Source organism: Leuresthes tenuis, unplaced genomic scaffold (genome assembly GCF_036924035.1).
Source record: "Leuresthes tenuis unplaced genomic scaffold, fLeuTen1.0.hap1 SCAF_11, whole genome shotgun sequence".
Classification (NCBI taxonomy): Eukaryota; Metazoa; Chordata; class Actinopteri; order Atheriniformes; family Atherinopsidae; genus Leuresthes; species Leuresthes tenuis.
This window is the reverse complement of record NW_027325365.1, coordinates 24,414,910-24,431,567: the sequence shown is the minus strand read 5'-3', so window position 1 is coordinate 24,431,567 and position 16,658 is coordinate 24,414,910. Positions and strand designations below refer to the sequence as shown.

The following is a 16,658-nucleotide window of genomic DNA, read 5'->3' as shown; positions in this document are numbered from 1 at the left end:
ATCATCGTAATCCTTTACTCGTATTTCGCTGCTCTTTTCCTCTCCCCTTTCTTCCTTAATGGCAGTAGGAAAACATAAGTATGGAGAGGACAGGAGTTCAAATCCCACAGGGATCACCCATGCAAAAAGTGTGTGTGTGTGTGTGTCAATCTTCTTTGCCTGGAAGCGCTCGGATAAAAGTCTTAAGTGAGCTGCAGTACATGAGGATTCTACACAAGCTTGTCATGGTTGGATTGGGCTAACTCTCATGTGGTTCAAGCCCTGGGTGTTTTAGAAGGTAGCTGGTTTGCATCGCTGTCGGCCCAAAATGAGTCAAACCAGCACATAATGTCAGAAGGAGAAGGAACAAAATTACATGGACCGCCTGGTCGCTCTTCTGATGCAGTTCATTGTGCACTGGGTGGGCTCATTACCATTAGTTTATTACCATCGGTTTAAACCGACCCACCCTACAACACGGCTAAACTCAGCCAACCTGTGCATGTGGAATTTATGTGACTCTTCATCAGATGCTATTTTGCCCCATTTACTCTTTTATCACTTCTATTTTTGCACTTTACTTTCAGACACTGCTGCAGAGTCTTAACAGAGCATATTTATAGCTCATGATTCTTTGGCTTTTGAAGTGCTTTGGTCTTTTTTTTTTTCTTTAATCATTTTGAAGCTATTCTGTAAAACAGCTCATTCTGCATTACCAGTCGCAACATAGCCATGAAATGCAAATTTACATAGAATCTAGTATATAGTTTAGAGTATTCAGAGATATTGCTATGTTTGTTTTTGCTGCAGTTCATATCTCTGCCACGTTCTGAAATCAAAATTCCCTGAACTGTGATGAAAGTTTAATCAAATCACAAGACCTTCCATATTCAAAAGAGGTATTGCACATCGATGTCATCACATATATGTCACTCCAAAGGCCTGCGTTGTCTGTCAGAGCTCACAGAGGTTCATACTCGTTTCCTGATCATTTACTTGTAGAGTCAGGCTGGGATTACTGAAGTATTCAAAGCCTACACTCAGTTATCTTCCCGAGACAGTGGCTATAAAGTAGTTTCCAACTATTATTGCTATATAATTTGATGTTCACTAAACTTCCCTTCAAACAATGACATCCAAATGGTGCTTTAATGACTCTTTTTCGGGCAAGGCTGACAAACTCTGGATTTTTCCTCCTGCTTAAAAGCGCCAGAATGTAAAAAGTGTAGGAAATGGATAAAGGAGTCTGTTTATCTGATCTGAAACTAGCCACTAAAAATCCCTCTTCCATTATATGCAGGCAGGTGTCCCAGCCTAAGATGCTAGCTGTTGCTAGATCAGCAGTATTTAAGGTAATATTATCAGTGCTCCTTCTTATGTGTCCCAGTAACTATAATAAAGCATTAACATTTCATATTTTAGGAAGCCCTGTATGTGTATAATCTTCGCTTTTCCATAAACGCAACAGCAGGGTGCACAGATACTTCCTATAATAAGTATCGCAAAATAGGGTGCAGTCAGCAGATGGAGGAGTGATGATGGAGTAAGTTGCAGGATCTTTATTCTGCAGTTTCAGAACCAATGTGCCACGTGAGACCATTTTTAGTTCCATTCTCACCCACTGTTAGGTTTTATTGACTCAGCAGAACCTAAATTGGGATCAGAATATTCCACATTGCTTAATTTACTTGTTTCTCACTCTGAATATGAACCTATTCAGGTTAAGATGAACAGAAAAGGCTTTTTACATGGCAGCACCTTTTTAAAAGTAAGGGCTGAATCATGTTAGTATCCTAATATTGCTGTGTTATATATGGAGGCTCTGAAACAGACAGCAACAACTTGCAGATAAAAAGATACAAGAATCATCTGTAGACAGTTAGTAGCTCACTCTAAGGCCTGAGAGCTGACATCCACAGTCGTGCTTAAACTATATACTGGTCTAAATATCTCAGAGTTGCTCAGAAACAACGTGTGAAATACAGTGTGATGTCATTCCTTCATGTTGTCATAGTTACAGATTGGTTCCCTGGTAGTAGAGGTAGTAGTATACTGGACTGGTCACTTCTAGCCTGAGTACTGAGAGTGAACGTACAACTGCCGGCACAGGGAAAGGGCTTTAATCAGCTTCTCTTAGACATTATAAAAACTGTTTAAACATACTACTTTTGGTGTAAAAAAAGGATGTTACAGAAGTGTTAAATATTGTTTAAGAGTAAAACAGAAAAGTTGGAACAGTTTAGTGATGTTGATGTAGTCCAATCAGCCGTAACATTAAAACCACTGACAAGTAAAGTAAGCAACACTTCTTCCTGATCCAGTGCAATGTTCTTCTGGGAAAACCTGCATCCCGGGAGTCACACGAACTTTACTTTGACACCTACCTAAACATTTTTGCAGACCAATTACCCCAATAATCAAGGTGATCATAATGTTATGGCTTATTGTTGTATGAATGATGTACATCCTGTATGACTTCTTCTAGTGTTATTCCTGCTGTGCACCGGAATCGCAGATATAAACAGTTTTAGAGCTCACTCACACAAAGACAAATGCACTAGGCATAATGGCGGTTTCAATCCGATACATTGAAATATCAACAAACCTATGGAGTTAATATTAGATTCAAATGACAAAATTTGTCACTTGCCATTTTGGCCATAGGTCTTAGCTGGACATGGCAGCAGTTCTTTAGATAGCTGTGACAACAAATGGAATAAAAGCGACGGCAGCCCTCTGCTTGATAGGTTTAAATATAAAGCCAGATTAATAAGAAGCGTGAATGAGACTGATTTACATAACTATCCATTACATTTCTATCATGGCCACTTACAGTGACACAGAGTAGTAAAATCTGCTCTGCTACTGTTATGCCATCTGTGCTGAATACTCTGTCGAATCTGCCATCTCAGCACGTTAGTCTGAGCTCACATTTCGGTGGTTATAGCTGAAAATGACCTTTGAATGTGCACATTGTGACCCAGACATCAGCACACCCCCGTGCATGTCCACCTCCTCCTCCTCCTAATCCCAGGTTAGGAAGAGGAGGCGCGACCTCGCCATACGGACAGGGGCTTTTTCCGTCTGCCGCCTGCAGTTTCTGCACATGCCTCTGCTCTCTCTATCACTGTATTAAACCTGTCCTATATACTGCGCTCCACCAAGCTAAACTCTTATGCTGTAATGGAGTAGTCAGTGAGACGCAGAGCTAATATCTCTCAGACATGTTTACTTCTCTCTCTGGGAGAGGCGAAATCTTCCTCTTGTTCTCTTTAAATGTTTTAAATATAATCTAAAAAAGGTGTCCCTTCTCTGTGTGACCTTCTTCTGTGTCCCTTTGTGTGTCCAGGATCTTGAGGGAGCATTTAGGGGAGAAGGAGGTGCAGCTGTCCTTAACGTTCGATGCGGTTGAGGAGGCAGATCTGGCCAACTACACCTGTTACGTGGAAAACCACATAGGGAAGCGCAGCGGGAGTGCTATCCTGCAGAAGAAAGGTAGATTCAGCTTTTTTTTATTTATTAGCTCTCATTTATTTGTGCTAAAAAAAACTGGCATCTCATTATAGTCTTATTATCAGTGTACTTATTTAATCTGCATGGATGTTTGTTGTGAAAGAATCCAACATCTACACAGTGGGGATCAAATTCCTTTTGGAAAGATCAAAGTTAACATGTGAATATTTCTCATGGTACTTCTTTATACAGTGTTAGCGTTGTAAAAAAAAAAAAAAAACCAGTGAATGATTAAATAGAATAAAGGCTTTACTTGACTAATTCAAAATCAAAAATCCAATAACTGCTTTGATATGAATAAGTTACCTGCAGGAATTAAAGTCGCTCATCCAAAAGAAACAGAAACTCAACGAGTCAATGACGAGTCAAACTAGATATTTCATTGCTGATAGACTGGATTTATTCGCCTCCTGAAAGTTGGGTAATAGATTGATAACACTCTGAGGAAATTCTAGTGTCAGTGTGTCAAGTATGTAGCACCAGAGAGATATTGGTTTTCTTATCTGACTCTTGCAAGACAGCAAGTGAGTCTCCCAAAGTGTGGAAATTTAACATTCACAGTTTATTTTCTTCAATCTGATCTCACCAAACCTTTAAGGGATTTTCCAAACATATTTCTTCTTTGAACATGATACAGGATGGTATAATGCATGGAAGGTACAGGAGGACATCGCTGCCAGCAGCATGTGCCGCAAGCAGAGACTGCTTATGAGAAATAATTCATTGAGTTAATTGCCAATAAAAATTCAAAATGACCTACTGGAACAGTAGAACTTCCCTTCTGGATTAATAGATTTTGATTTCATGATAGTTATCTTTTCATCTTGTAATAATGCCTTGGACAGTTCCTAACTCACTTCGAGTAGTTTCAACAATCTCCTTAGTGGCTTAGTTTGCTTGATTCAGCCCAACAATTGAACTCTTTTGAAACAGAGTAATGTAACAAGTGTAGGATCAGTTCCACAACCACAGGATGTGTCTCTGACATGGTTGTTTAAGGAATGAGAAGCTACTCACTGCATCAGTTGAAGTTAAGTAACTCGTCGACAGCTGAAACATATTAATCACTGCGGCACTTTCAGGTGGTGACTCTTTGTTTGGCATGAGGAGGTTATTTTAATGGCAAAGGCAGCCAGTAGCCTGGTTTTCTGTTTACAAGCAAAACAAATCTTTATGGAGCTGATTAAATAAGCTGTGTAGTGACCCCAAAGGCTGGCTTTTTTGGCTACATTGCTTATGGTTGGAATTCAATAGAAGGAGTTTTCTTTCCTGGATAAACAAAAAAGAGGAGGGGGAAAAAACAACAACTGCAGTGGATAACCACAAAAGGGAAAATAGGTGAAAAAGGGAAAAAGAGACAGGTCCTCTTCAGAAACCACTTTCATACATGGAATATCTGAGATAATGTATCAGAGAAGGTATATGTTTGCCGGCTCAGACCGGATAGAGCTGTTATGTCATTTCAGACTTCTCTCCAGTGTGCATCAGGTCTTTTTCGGAGGATTCAAAAGCCACCTCAAAGGAGCGCAAAATACTGTTTTGTGCATCAGTGGAGAATGTCATTTTTGTTTTCACTGTTTCCATTCACTTTTACTTATTCACATCTTGCAATTGCTCATCAAAAACAGCAATTTTAACCTGGCCACTGATTAGTTCTGAGAAATATTCTGAATTCTGAAAAGTAGAGCTTCATTTCTTATGTCTCGCTATCTTTGCAAATACAAAACCACGTCTGCTCTGGTTACCTGGGATATCCAACTCTCTGTGCTGCTTTCATGGCCTGAAACAGTAAATGTATGTGGGTGTGAATAGCTTCCAAGATAATTGAGGCCCAACGTGTGGTGTTTTTACGAAATGTGTGAGATATGAAAGCTTTTCCAAAGCTTCATTTTAAACATTTGGGTAGCTGCTCTGAGGCAGAGTGAGGCAGAGTAATGCTGCTTACATAATCACAGACTTCATCTGCAGACAATGCAAGAGGGAAGAAGTCACAGCGCTGGACTCTGTTTGATTGACAGCCGAGCGCCAGAAAGCACAGTGAAGAAAACACCACAGCAGAGACTACTGAGCGCCACAGATGGAGACAAAATAATGCTAATAGTTAGAGCTTTGAATATGCATGAGGCCACAACTCCTTTTGTAAAGCATTTGCAGTAGATTTGCGGTACCATGCTCTCCATCTGAGAGAAGTGGGGTCTTTGTGAGTCAGAGGCCAGGATCCAGAAAAGGGGGACGAAACCTACAGAGACAGAGAAAAAAGAGAGAACAGCATAGCAGCGCTGGAGGAGAAGATGAATTGTCACCGTTACCTTCAAATCTCAGAGGAAAAGAGAGCCGCATGAGTGCCCGCTATATGAGACAAATGTATGCGGTGCGAAAAAGCAGGGACAGGGAGAATTGGAGACAATCTGCAAAGAGATAAACAGGCGAAGAACGATGGGAGGTGGAACAAGGCAAGAAATTAGGGAACAATGTAGAGGTGATAGATGCAGACAGAGAGATAAAGATTGGAATGGTGTGGGAGGGTATGAGAGGAGTTGGGGAGATGAGACAGAGGAAGGAGGAGGACTAAAAACAGGTCTTCCTTTATCCCCATCTGACTTCTCCTGAATGCCTTCGGTGTCAAATCTATCTTACTATACTTAACTAGCACCCCAGGGACTGTCACACACAGATTCAAGCTCACACACTCACACAGGATCATAGACACACACACCTCCAGAGAGGGTCCAGAGGAGAATTGTGAGGTTATCATTACTTAACAGTGTGATTACCTCCAGAAAACTGAGTGTGTACATGTGAAAGTACCCTAACCCCAAAGTTTTAAACTAAACAAAGAGGCAATACTATCATATTTGGTATATATGTGCATAAAGGTGGCCATATGAACAAAAAGCACTCACACAGGAGACATTACGGGTTGAGGGTGAGCCATCTACAGGTGCGAGTCCTGTGCATGCATATATTTACATGCATGTCATATTTCCCCTTTTTTCTTGTGTGCAGTTCTCACACCTTCCTGATGATTTTTCTTTTTTCCTCAGTCATCCGCAGCGAGATGTTTGATCCGTGGCTCAGAACATACAATGCAGTACAGAAGTGGTTTGCAGCCTTTTGTTTGATCCATATCCCCAAGAATAGAACTCTTTGACTGGTCTGCTTTTCCTTATCTACATCTCCTCATCTGTGATCATTTCATAATGAAAGGAAATGAGCAGGAGATAAGCTGGATTTAGCTCATTATATGCGTGAAGAAAGAAGGCTTATTTTTCAGTGTATCGCTTATCCAACTTATTTATTCAAGTTGTCACCTGCTGGTTCTTTTATTTTTAACCCTGTAAAGCAGTGCTTCCCAAACCTTTTCTGAAGAGGGCCGGTTTGCTCTGCTGGGCTCTTTGAGAGGGCCGGAGGCCGGATATTTTCCATGTAAATTACAGTAAATATGCCTATTGTATGCAGCAGATCTGTCTTAGCTGATATTTAGCCCATTTAATGTAGGCTATTGTTATTATTTATGTTAGGCTACTATCATGATAAAATGATATAGCATAGTCTTAAATAGAAATGGCTGAAATCACAAAATAATAATAATATCATTTATAATGTTAGATAAAAGCCTGTGTAAGCATTTTTAAAAATCATATTTTATTCCAACATTTGTGAACTCACACAAGTCTATTTGGCAAGAGTGAACAACAATAAAGAACATTTTAATGCCATATAAAACCATGGCTTAGAATTGTTTATCCATAAATCACCTATTACAGAACTTATTTTGCATTCCAACAGGCAGGTTGGCACATTTTGTGTTGACAATTAAAAGTTGCACAACTTCTTCCACATTGTTAATCAATTAATAAAAAGGCCTACATATTGCAAAACTTATTTTGCAAATAATGAGTCTAATTTACTATTACTCATCTTATTTAACAACACAATGCATTCAAAAAAATTTACAATGTATGTTTGAATAAAATCTTTTTAAAAAAAAAAGCCATCTGAAGACATAAAAGTATTTTTTCCCTTGAGATTAGTGCAGTACTCTGAAAAAGCCTGCGCAACAGCGCCAAAATCTACCAGTGGCCAAAAAAGGAATGACGTGTACTTGTTAGGCGTCACCATAGAGAATGGAGAAACAGGGAGAAAATAAGATTGACGGTGTTGAAGTCCGGTGCGGGAGGGATGGAATACATTACGAACATATTTTGAAGGGCCATGTAAAATGGACCATTGCTTTAAAGCTTGATTGTTGTCTTATGAACCTCGAAAAATAAGATCTGTTATGAGCACCTTTATACTTCAGCACATTCTGACCTAACCTCTCAGACAAGCTTGCTTGTAGTTTCTTTCGGTCTTCAGGAATAGATCTCCAGCATTCTTGAAGAACATTCCATCTCTCAGGTCCTGTGTCCGGTCTTTGTTGGATTTTTTTCTCATAAGGAAATCACTTTCAGATATTGTTTATCCGCTCTATAAAGTTTTTTAGGCCTGACACTTCTTCTTTTGTCCTCCACTTGTCGAGTTTCCTCACATTTTTTAAGGGCACACTGCACACCATGCCAAGTTGTCAGCTAATAGCTCTTTGGGAATCACCTTGTTGGTGCACAAATACTACTTGATGTCTGTCAGACTTTAGTATCTTTGGGATTTTTCACAGATGCAACTAAAAAAATCTTTGAGACAGGTTTCTCGTAATAAAGTGCCTAAAGATACAATTTAAAATAGGTTATTTGCTAAGTTGGGCCTTTTTTCTGCTTGAATGATTCATAAGTCAGTGTCAAGTGGCTTGACAAACAAAAAACTCATTCCCCTGAAAATGGTCAGGTATAGAAAACAAGTGAAAAAGCAATCAATGTCCAAAGAAATACTTCAGAAAGACCTTCTGAAAGTCTGGAGAGGTAATGCTTAGGACCACTTCAAAAATTACAAGAAAGTCATGCTGCTTGGAAGAAAAATATAAAGAAATGAGGGGTTGATGAAGACTTTCTACACAGTACTGCATAAATTAAACTTTCAGCCCTAGTTGAATTGATTTGCTTGACTGACCTGACCCCTCATGTATATGTCTGCATTTTTCAATATACCAGTTTCATATCTGGTGTCGCACCTGCAGTTATGTGATTTACATCAACAAGACAGAATTTAAGGGAAGAGGAACTAAAGCAGAGTATTCAGAATAAGCTACACCTTGAAGGAGCCGGTGGTGAAAAAGCCGAGAAACCATTTAAGGCAAGTTTCTGACACTACAGATGAAAAAGATCAGAGGAAAGACAGATTACCATTGCTTTGGTTTCTCCTTGTTCTACATACTTAACAACAGTTTTTGTGTATTCATTGCCAGCCCAGTCTCCATCAATTTAAGTTGCCATTTTCTGTATCTGGAAGCCAGAAGTTTGTGTAAAATAGATGTTTCATGCCTAGGTATATTGCATTTTTTTAAATGCACATGCACAGGGTGTACATGTCTTATTTCTTGTCCATGTGTTCTGTGCACTCACACATTTCCTTCTTTCGAATTTAATACGTGAAACCAAAGAAAATCTAAAAAGAGGAAGAAAACAATGACATAAAAAGGTAAAACAAGAGGACAAAAACAGTTTCCTGCTGTTAACCACGCATTTATCAGCTAAAAACATATGTATTAGACACATCCACCATCACAGCATGCCTCCTGATAAGCTCCTAATCGTTGGTTGATAAAGCTGACATATTTATTTGCTCACGGCCCCCAAAGTTGTTGTGGATCCAAAAGAAGCATTCGAGGCTGCAATCTCCTGGGGAAGCACATACAGAGATGTTCAGGGTTTGAATGAGCACATCCTTAATGAAGAGTTGTTCAGCTGAACTGTGTGTACTGAAATCAGCAGCTTCACTGACACACTGATCAGCTCTGGAAATTTCTCCCCTGGCTGTTGACTGACAGCTCACAGAGCCAGCACAGCATGTTGCTCTCTGGGTGAAAGCTTATTGAAAGACCACAAAAGTCGCAGACATAATCAGCTTATTAGATGCTAGTGGCTAAGGATTTAGCCATATAAACATTCACAGGGCTTGCTGATTAAATTTCTCACCACAGAGTTTTGATGATACAGTGAACTCACTCCATAGTCAGTGACTGTTAGCCACAGATTCTAGCAAAGTCATTAGTAACTTCCACTTTGAGTCAAAAAGTTCACCAACCAGGTTTACTGACTATTAGCTTTGAAGCTAACAGGGTCACATTTGGGTGCCTGAACACAATGCGACAGCCTAAACAAAGCACAAGATATTCTAAGTTAGCACACGTTATCAAAGCTTGATTTCATGTACGGAGTGTGTGTGATTGAATTAGGATGTGCTCTCACTCTGCATTGACCCAAAGTAATGCGTTGATGCATCTAGGTTGCACACATGCACTCACACAATCACATGCACCTACAATACGCACAGCATGTACTTATCGTAACTGACAGAGCAGAAAGAGCTGCCTTCAACCACCATGGCGAGAGTAGTACTAGAAAAGAAAACGGAAGAAAGCAGACAGAGTGAAAGAGCTGACCGGAGAGGGAATGGAAGAAAATGACTAACAGGAAGGACATGTGGTGACTCTGCAAAGACGTGGACATAGTTTTTTCAAAGTCACTCAGAGGTTTATAAAAGGTTTGCATCATATGTCTGTTGTAGGTTTGGTTTAGTATGAGGAAAGGAGACAGACGTTAACAAAGAGGCAAAGTTACTCTCCTCATTTAGCTTTAAAAAGCACAACATCTTATCATCGCTGCTCAGAACCTCTGCTCAGATTGGGATTGATTGTAGTTGGCAAACTTTATGGCCTGATAATAAAGACAAGGAGGAATCCATCTAGAGAAAACACGAATGACAATGTAGAGCAGATGTGACAACGCTTTAGAGAAATACTTTTGTGATAATACACTTTAACACAATTCTAAGGCTTTGTGTATGTACCCAGATTTAAAAAAAACATCAGGTTCTTAGCAGGCCTTAAAATGAGCTAAATCTAACCTCAGATGAACAACATATGATCTGTGTTGCTGTTTATCTAATTAAAACTCGAAAATGCTGAAGCAGTCTGGGATTAACTATGTACACCCCGTGAATACTTTTAGAACCACCTGTACCAGCGATAACTTGACGTTATCAATTTCTGTGTGATGTTATCAGTCGCTCACATCTTTGTCAAGGAATTTTGGTCCACTCTTCTTTACAGCATTGCTTCAGTTTATTAAGGTTTGTGGGTATTATTTATGTACTGCTCACTTCAATGTTTCAATTAGGTTGACCATTGCAACACCTTGATTCTTTTCTTCTTCAGACATTCTGTTGTAGATCTGCTGCTGTGTTTGGGATCATTGTCCTGTTGGTGACCCAGTTTCAGCCAAGCTTTAGACAGATGGTCTCACATGTGACTCTATAATAATTTGGTATACAGAGGAGTTCATGGTGGACTCAAGGTGTCCAGGTCCTGTGGCTGCAGAACAAGCCCAGATCATCAGCCCTCCACCACCGTGCCTGACAGTTGGTATGAGGTGTTTGTGCTGATATGCTGTGTTTGGTTTCCTCCAAACGTGCTGCTGTGCATTAGGACCAAACCTCCTCTCTTTGGTCTCACCTATTCAAAGGACATTGTTCCAGAAGTCTTGTGGTTTGTTCAGATGCAGCTTTACAAACCTAAGCTGTGCTTTTTAGAGAGAAGAGGCTTTCTCCTGCAGCCCTTCCAGACAAGCCATACTTATCATGAACTTTAACATTTAACGTGCTAACTGAGGCCTGTAGAGTCTGAGATGTAGCTCTTGGGTGTTTTGCAGTTTTCTCTGAGCATTACACAGTCTGAACTTGAGTTGAACTTGCTGGGACGTGCACTCCTGGGAAGATTGACAGCTGTCTTGAATGTTGTGAATAATCTTTCTCTCTGTAGAATGATGGACACCAAATAGTTTGGAAATGACCTTATAACCCTTTCCAGATTGATGAGCAGCAGCAGTTGCTTCTCTAAGATCATTGCTGATGTCTTTCCTCCTTGGCATTGTGTTAACACACACCTGAATGCTCCAGACTAGCAAAATTCATTTAATTTATATAGATGCTCACACTTTCTTATGTTCAATTATTTGGGGGTATTTGTTACCAGCTACAGTGTAATCTTTCATGGGGTTTTATGGTAAGGACCAGATGATTTTTTTTTTTTTATCATTCGTAAAAACAATATTGAAAGAGGGTTTCGGTTCATTTATACATAATCATCATACATATTCACATAATTGTTCCTTGACTAAATTTTTTATGTAGGAGTGATTTTTCTTTCAACATCAGAGCCTTTTTATAGCTTTTATGGAATATAAGGAATTGAAGACCTGAGTTCAACTCCAGAACAAACAGGGTTTTTTCGTTCAGTTTCATATTGGACATTTGGTTAGGATTAGCCAACAAAACAGGTTAAAGGACCAAAACTACCTGGTTGAGGTGAGGAAAATTTTAATGGTGTAGCATACAATGAAGTCTGTCTGACAGAACAACAGTATGTGATAAGGTAGAAGAGACACGGGACTATTTCAACTCAAAGCTGTTGGCACGTGTCCTTGGTTTCCAGATGGATAAAATGGCAACTGTAACTCTGCAGCAAGGCTGAGGAGGTAACAGATGGTACATTGGGAGAAAATATTTGAGGCTATTTTTGCTCCACAACAATAGATGTTGCTCTGACATATTGCTTTGGCAGCAAATGTGAAATGCACTCCTCATAAAGCCAGATGAATGAAATCAAAAACAAAAAAGACAGAGAGGAGAACAGTTAGGACTGTGAGGTGTCAGTGCATTGTTCAGTTGGGATGAGAGAGGAGGAGGGTGACAGGGAGAAAACTTTCTCATCTCGCTGAACTTTCTTTTATCATTTTCCTCTCCTCACTTGCAGACACCAGCTCCATTACAACTGCCGGCTCTTTTTGTGCCTAATCAGTGAAAAGCATACTTAAAAATCAATTTAAAAATTCGGCGTGCATTTTCCTGTGCACTGATATCAGGAGATGGTGGCAAGTGACTCATTACTAATGGAAACTATCTGGGGAAAATAGATGAAAGAGGAAGAGGTGACAGAGTCGGAGGGGGGGGGGTTGGGGGGAGTAAGGGAAGACAGAAGGAGGAGGTAAGGATTGATGGAGGCAGGAGGAGATGAGAGGAAGCGAGGGAGTTTTTTTAAATGTGTCTCACACTAATGGAGGCAATATGAGTTCTCTTTACTTTAGAGCAAATATTTGGCAATTAGTTTTTTCAGATTTGCTATTTTTCTCTCCCCTGCGTTGGACAACCCCCCGACCCACCTCTTTCTACTATAAGTCATATCTGAGTTCATGTGTGAGTGGTGTGGCTGATGCAAGTAGAGCTGGAGAGACGTCTGCTGGTGGAACGTGGTAACTTCAGCTGGCTTATGAACTGTAGTGGTTAATAAAAGGGATGTAGGTGCAAAAACAGAACCAGTATTTATACCACATCTGGAGAGAGACCCTGATTCCCATGTTTAATCACTCATTTCATGTTGCCATGTAAAAGAGGGATGGAGAGTGTAATAAGTGCAACAAACACATATAAAGTTTGATGGGAAAAGAAAAAGAGCACACTTAGAATCAGCAACCATAATTTAAACACAGGGTTTACACATGTTCAAGATGTTAGGAAGATTTTTGGAAGATTTAAAGTATATTTTACATCATTGTGAATGTCCGGTGTTAAACCCACAATGTTTAACAGAACACAGCCCCAGTTCCACAAGGTCGGAATGCCGTGTAAAGTGTGAATAAAAACAGAATGCATTGGTTTAACAATCTCGTAAATCAGTGATATATTCACAATAAAACTGAAAAGTGAGAGATGAAAATATTAGTGGATCTTGGATGTGCACCAAAAGGCTGGAGGACTAAGTGGTGCTAAAAAGAAACAGCTGGAGGAAAGTGTTAGGGTCAGTTACAGGCCTCCGTACAAAAAGAGCACCTCAGTGATTCACTGAGGTGGGTTTAGTAAGTGATTAGAAATTAATATATAATCCTTTTTTTCTCCACTACAGTTGTTTTCCAGCTCTTGTCGTCGAATACTTACGGTATGAAATTTTTTTTAATTTATTTTTTTTAAATTGAAGTAATTGCTGTGAGACAAAAGCTTGAGATGGTTCTGAACCTCACGCCCACGGATTAGAATACAGGTTACAGGCACAGGGGGCCGCCCCACTGCAGGCTCCCAGAAGTTAATCAGAAGAAAGTAGGCTTTTATGAAGATGGAACTTATGGACACAGAAGCTAAGACAGCTTGTCTCAGATGGAGGAAACGCTGAGGGTTGCATAAGGCCCAGTATGAGTTTATTAAGGATTTCATTATTCAGTGTAAGCACAAACTAAACATTGTATGTTGTCACTCATTTAAAAGTTATGTTTACGAACTCCGATAAATGAATAATCCATTTTAGATTAGACATAGCGTTCCTCTTCTCTTATATCATAACATCTAAAAGGTGGCAGCAGCTTTACAGTTTTGCTGGTGCACCGCTGGTGCAATCTGGTGAGTCTTGAGTTAAGGATTACATAGAAAAACATGGAAGGAAGGCGCAGGAGACTGCAGGAAATCACTGCTGACAGGAACCGGAGGAGAGATTTATTAAACTTTGGTGATATTCATTTTATTTGTGCTGCTAAATTAATAAGACAAGATTGTGTTTGTACATTATGTCATATTATATGAAAATAATTAATATTACTCATCACACAACAAAAGTTCAAGCTCCACAACAGCGTGTGGTCATAAATACTATTTCTTGCCATGACTTGGAAAATCAATAAACTGCGGTCTTGAAATGAAGTGGTTCCAGGAGAAGTTAGGGATGAGATGAGTTTGGTGTGTATTTGTGTGTGCGAGCGTGTGTGTGTGTATGGGAGGTGACTGAGAGGGAGACAGCAATAGATCATATTTCCCATGGTGTCATTCAGCAGCCATGTTCCATTAATCTCCCATACACTCATATTGCCTATGAAGGCACTATCATTCATTTGTGCGCACACACAGACACAGTCGGTCTGAGATCATGTACGTGTGTGTCTGACATGCTGACGTGATTTCATCTGCCTCTCTGAGACAACACACTTTGTGCTACAGCTGAGTTTGTGTGTATTTGAACAAAGTCCCTAACCTGCAGCCCTGTAACATACAGAGCTACACACATATTCCTCTTGCACGAAATATTTCATCATTAAATCTAACATGTATGACACAGGTCGGCAAAAACATGCATGAAACCTGCTACTGCCGGGGAGTTAAACCCGGATTTATCATTGCAGCGTCAAATCACAACAATGTCATCTTAAGGAACTGCAAAGATACAAGCCAATTACAATCACATCTTAATCACTCTAATACAATCACATTCCAATCCAATAAAATTCATTAGATTTAAAATGAGTGTAATTCTTACAGAGTCACTTTAAAAAAAGTTTCCCAGCTAAGGAAACTAAGAAATTCAAAACTTCTCTTCGATTCGATCCCCCAGCATGCACACAGTGACGCTGGAAAGAAAAAAGTCTCTTTCAACAGGAAGAAGCCTCAGTCAGAACCAGACTCAGGCAGGGAGGCCATCAGACAGAAAAGAGGGGACAACAAGCACCATAACAGCAGACCAGGGATACCTGCTGGGAAAGAAAGTCACCAAAGATGCTGACAATATGTGGACTTGGCAACCCTGCCACTGATTCCTTCACATTCTTCTTCTACTTGTGTGTTAAGGTGGAAATAGAAGTCAGTTTAGAAGGAGAGTTGGTCCGCAGCTGTAATAGATATAAATGGCTCAGTCTGGGGTAAGAAAAAAAAGACAACAATTTATTTAGTAAAGCCATACAAGATGGTGACTTTTAGCTTGGAGGACCAACACGCATCATGCATCTGAAAACCAATATAGATATGCCACAGCAAAAACAGCAACAAGAATCTTACCTTTCTTTTCTTACCTTTTCTTTTGTTAGCAGAAGAATTTACTTGTTTAATCACAATGTGCTGCTCAGTATTATCACTCTAAAAAGCCCCAAAACATGTATGGCTGTCAGGGGTTAAATGTTTACCAGTTTAATCACAATACAACCGGTTCTCCACCTCAAGCCAGCGTGAGCCATGACGTAATAAGTTTCAACATCAGTTTTCTTCATCCTTTCATAATTCAGAGCCTCATTCCACTTCATGTTGGCATCAGACTGAGATATTCTCTCTGTCTCTCACAGTAAAATGAACACAAGCAAAAGAAAAACACTGACGTTCTGGAGAAGTGTGACTTTGTTTTTACGTCTCCATCTGTTGATGTCCTTCCGAGCATGAACTGAAATAAATCTCATCAGTTTCTTTATCCTCTCTCTCCTTGCTGCTTCTCTGACAGATATGTATCGTCTGGAGTTAGCAGGTGGTCTCGGGGTCATACTGCTGCTGCTGGGAGTCCTAACTGCTCTTTATAAGTGTTACAACCTGGAGATCATGCTCTGCTACAGGAGGCACTTTGGGAGCGATGAAACTGAGGATGGTAAGCAGTTTAGAGTGCTCTCTTTGTATGCCAAGAAAGCTCCGGACGCTGCGACAGGAAGGTGTTTGTTGGAGCTCCCACATGAGACATAAACTGTAGAAGATCAAACATTTAATGGCTCTGGGGAGCTCCACATTCGTTTCAGAAAGAAGGATCCAAATTGAGCTGTTTTTGTCCCATCTGCGTCTCTTTGATGTGTGCTTACAGTGTCCATGTCCTGTTTGTCTTCCATTTTCTCCACAGATAACAAAGAGTACGACGCCTATCTGTCCTACACTAAAGTGGACCTCGACTCTTTGGGCAGGTCAGGTTTCTCTTTGACTAAAAGTTCAATAAAAATGCACACATGCCACGAATTGATTTGATTTATCATTTAAATTCATAAAAAAGATGGGGGAAAAAACAAAGCACTGCTTTTGGAACAGCTACATTTCTCTTTTGCACACTCTGAACTTTTAAAGGCACTCGGAGGGTAATTTGTTCCCGTCTGTGGGCTGTTCTCTGTGAATCCGGCTTTGTGCTTTGCTGCTTGTTGTTATGCTGCAGAGGGATGCCCAATGGACAAAACTCTGAACATCTTAAGAGTCAAAGCTTTTGCACAAGACTTGTTCATGAACGAGCTGCTGTG

General features: G+C 40.0%; 1 protein-coding gene across 2 annotated transcripts in view; it reads left to right on the top strand.

Moving 5' to 3' along the window:
- il1rapl2 (interleukin 1 receptor accessory protein-like 2) overlaps positions 1-16,658 on the top strand; it is a 421,604-nt gene that overhangs the window by 393,609 nt on the left and 11,337 nt on the right. For both annotated transcript variants that reach the window (XM_072396229.1, XM_072396230.1), the window contains exons 9-11: positions 3,329-3,474; positions 15,890-16,030; positions 16,274-16,334. In XM_072396229.1, coding sequence (XP_072252330.1) covers positions 3,329-3,474; positions 15,890-16,030; positions 16,274-16,334 — 348 coding nt within the window. The remainder of the gene's footprint in view (positions 1-3,328; positions 3,475-15,889; positions 16,031-16,273; positions 16,335-16,658) is intronic.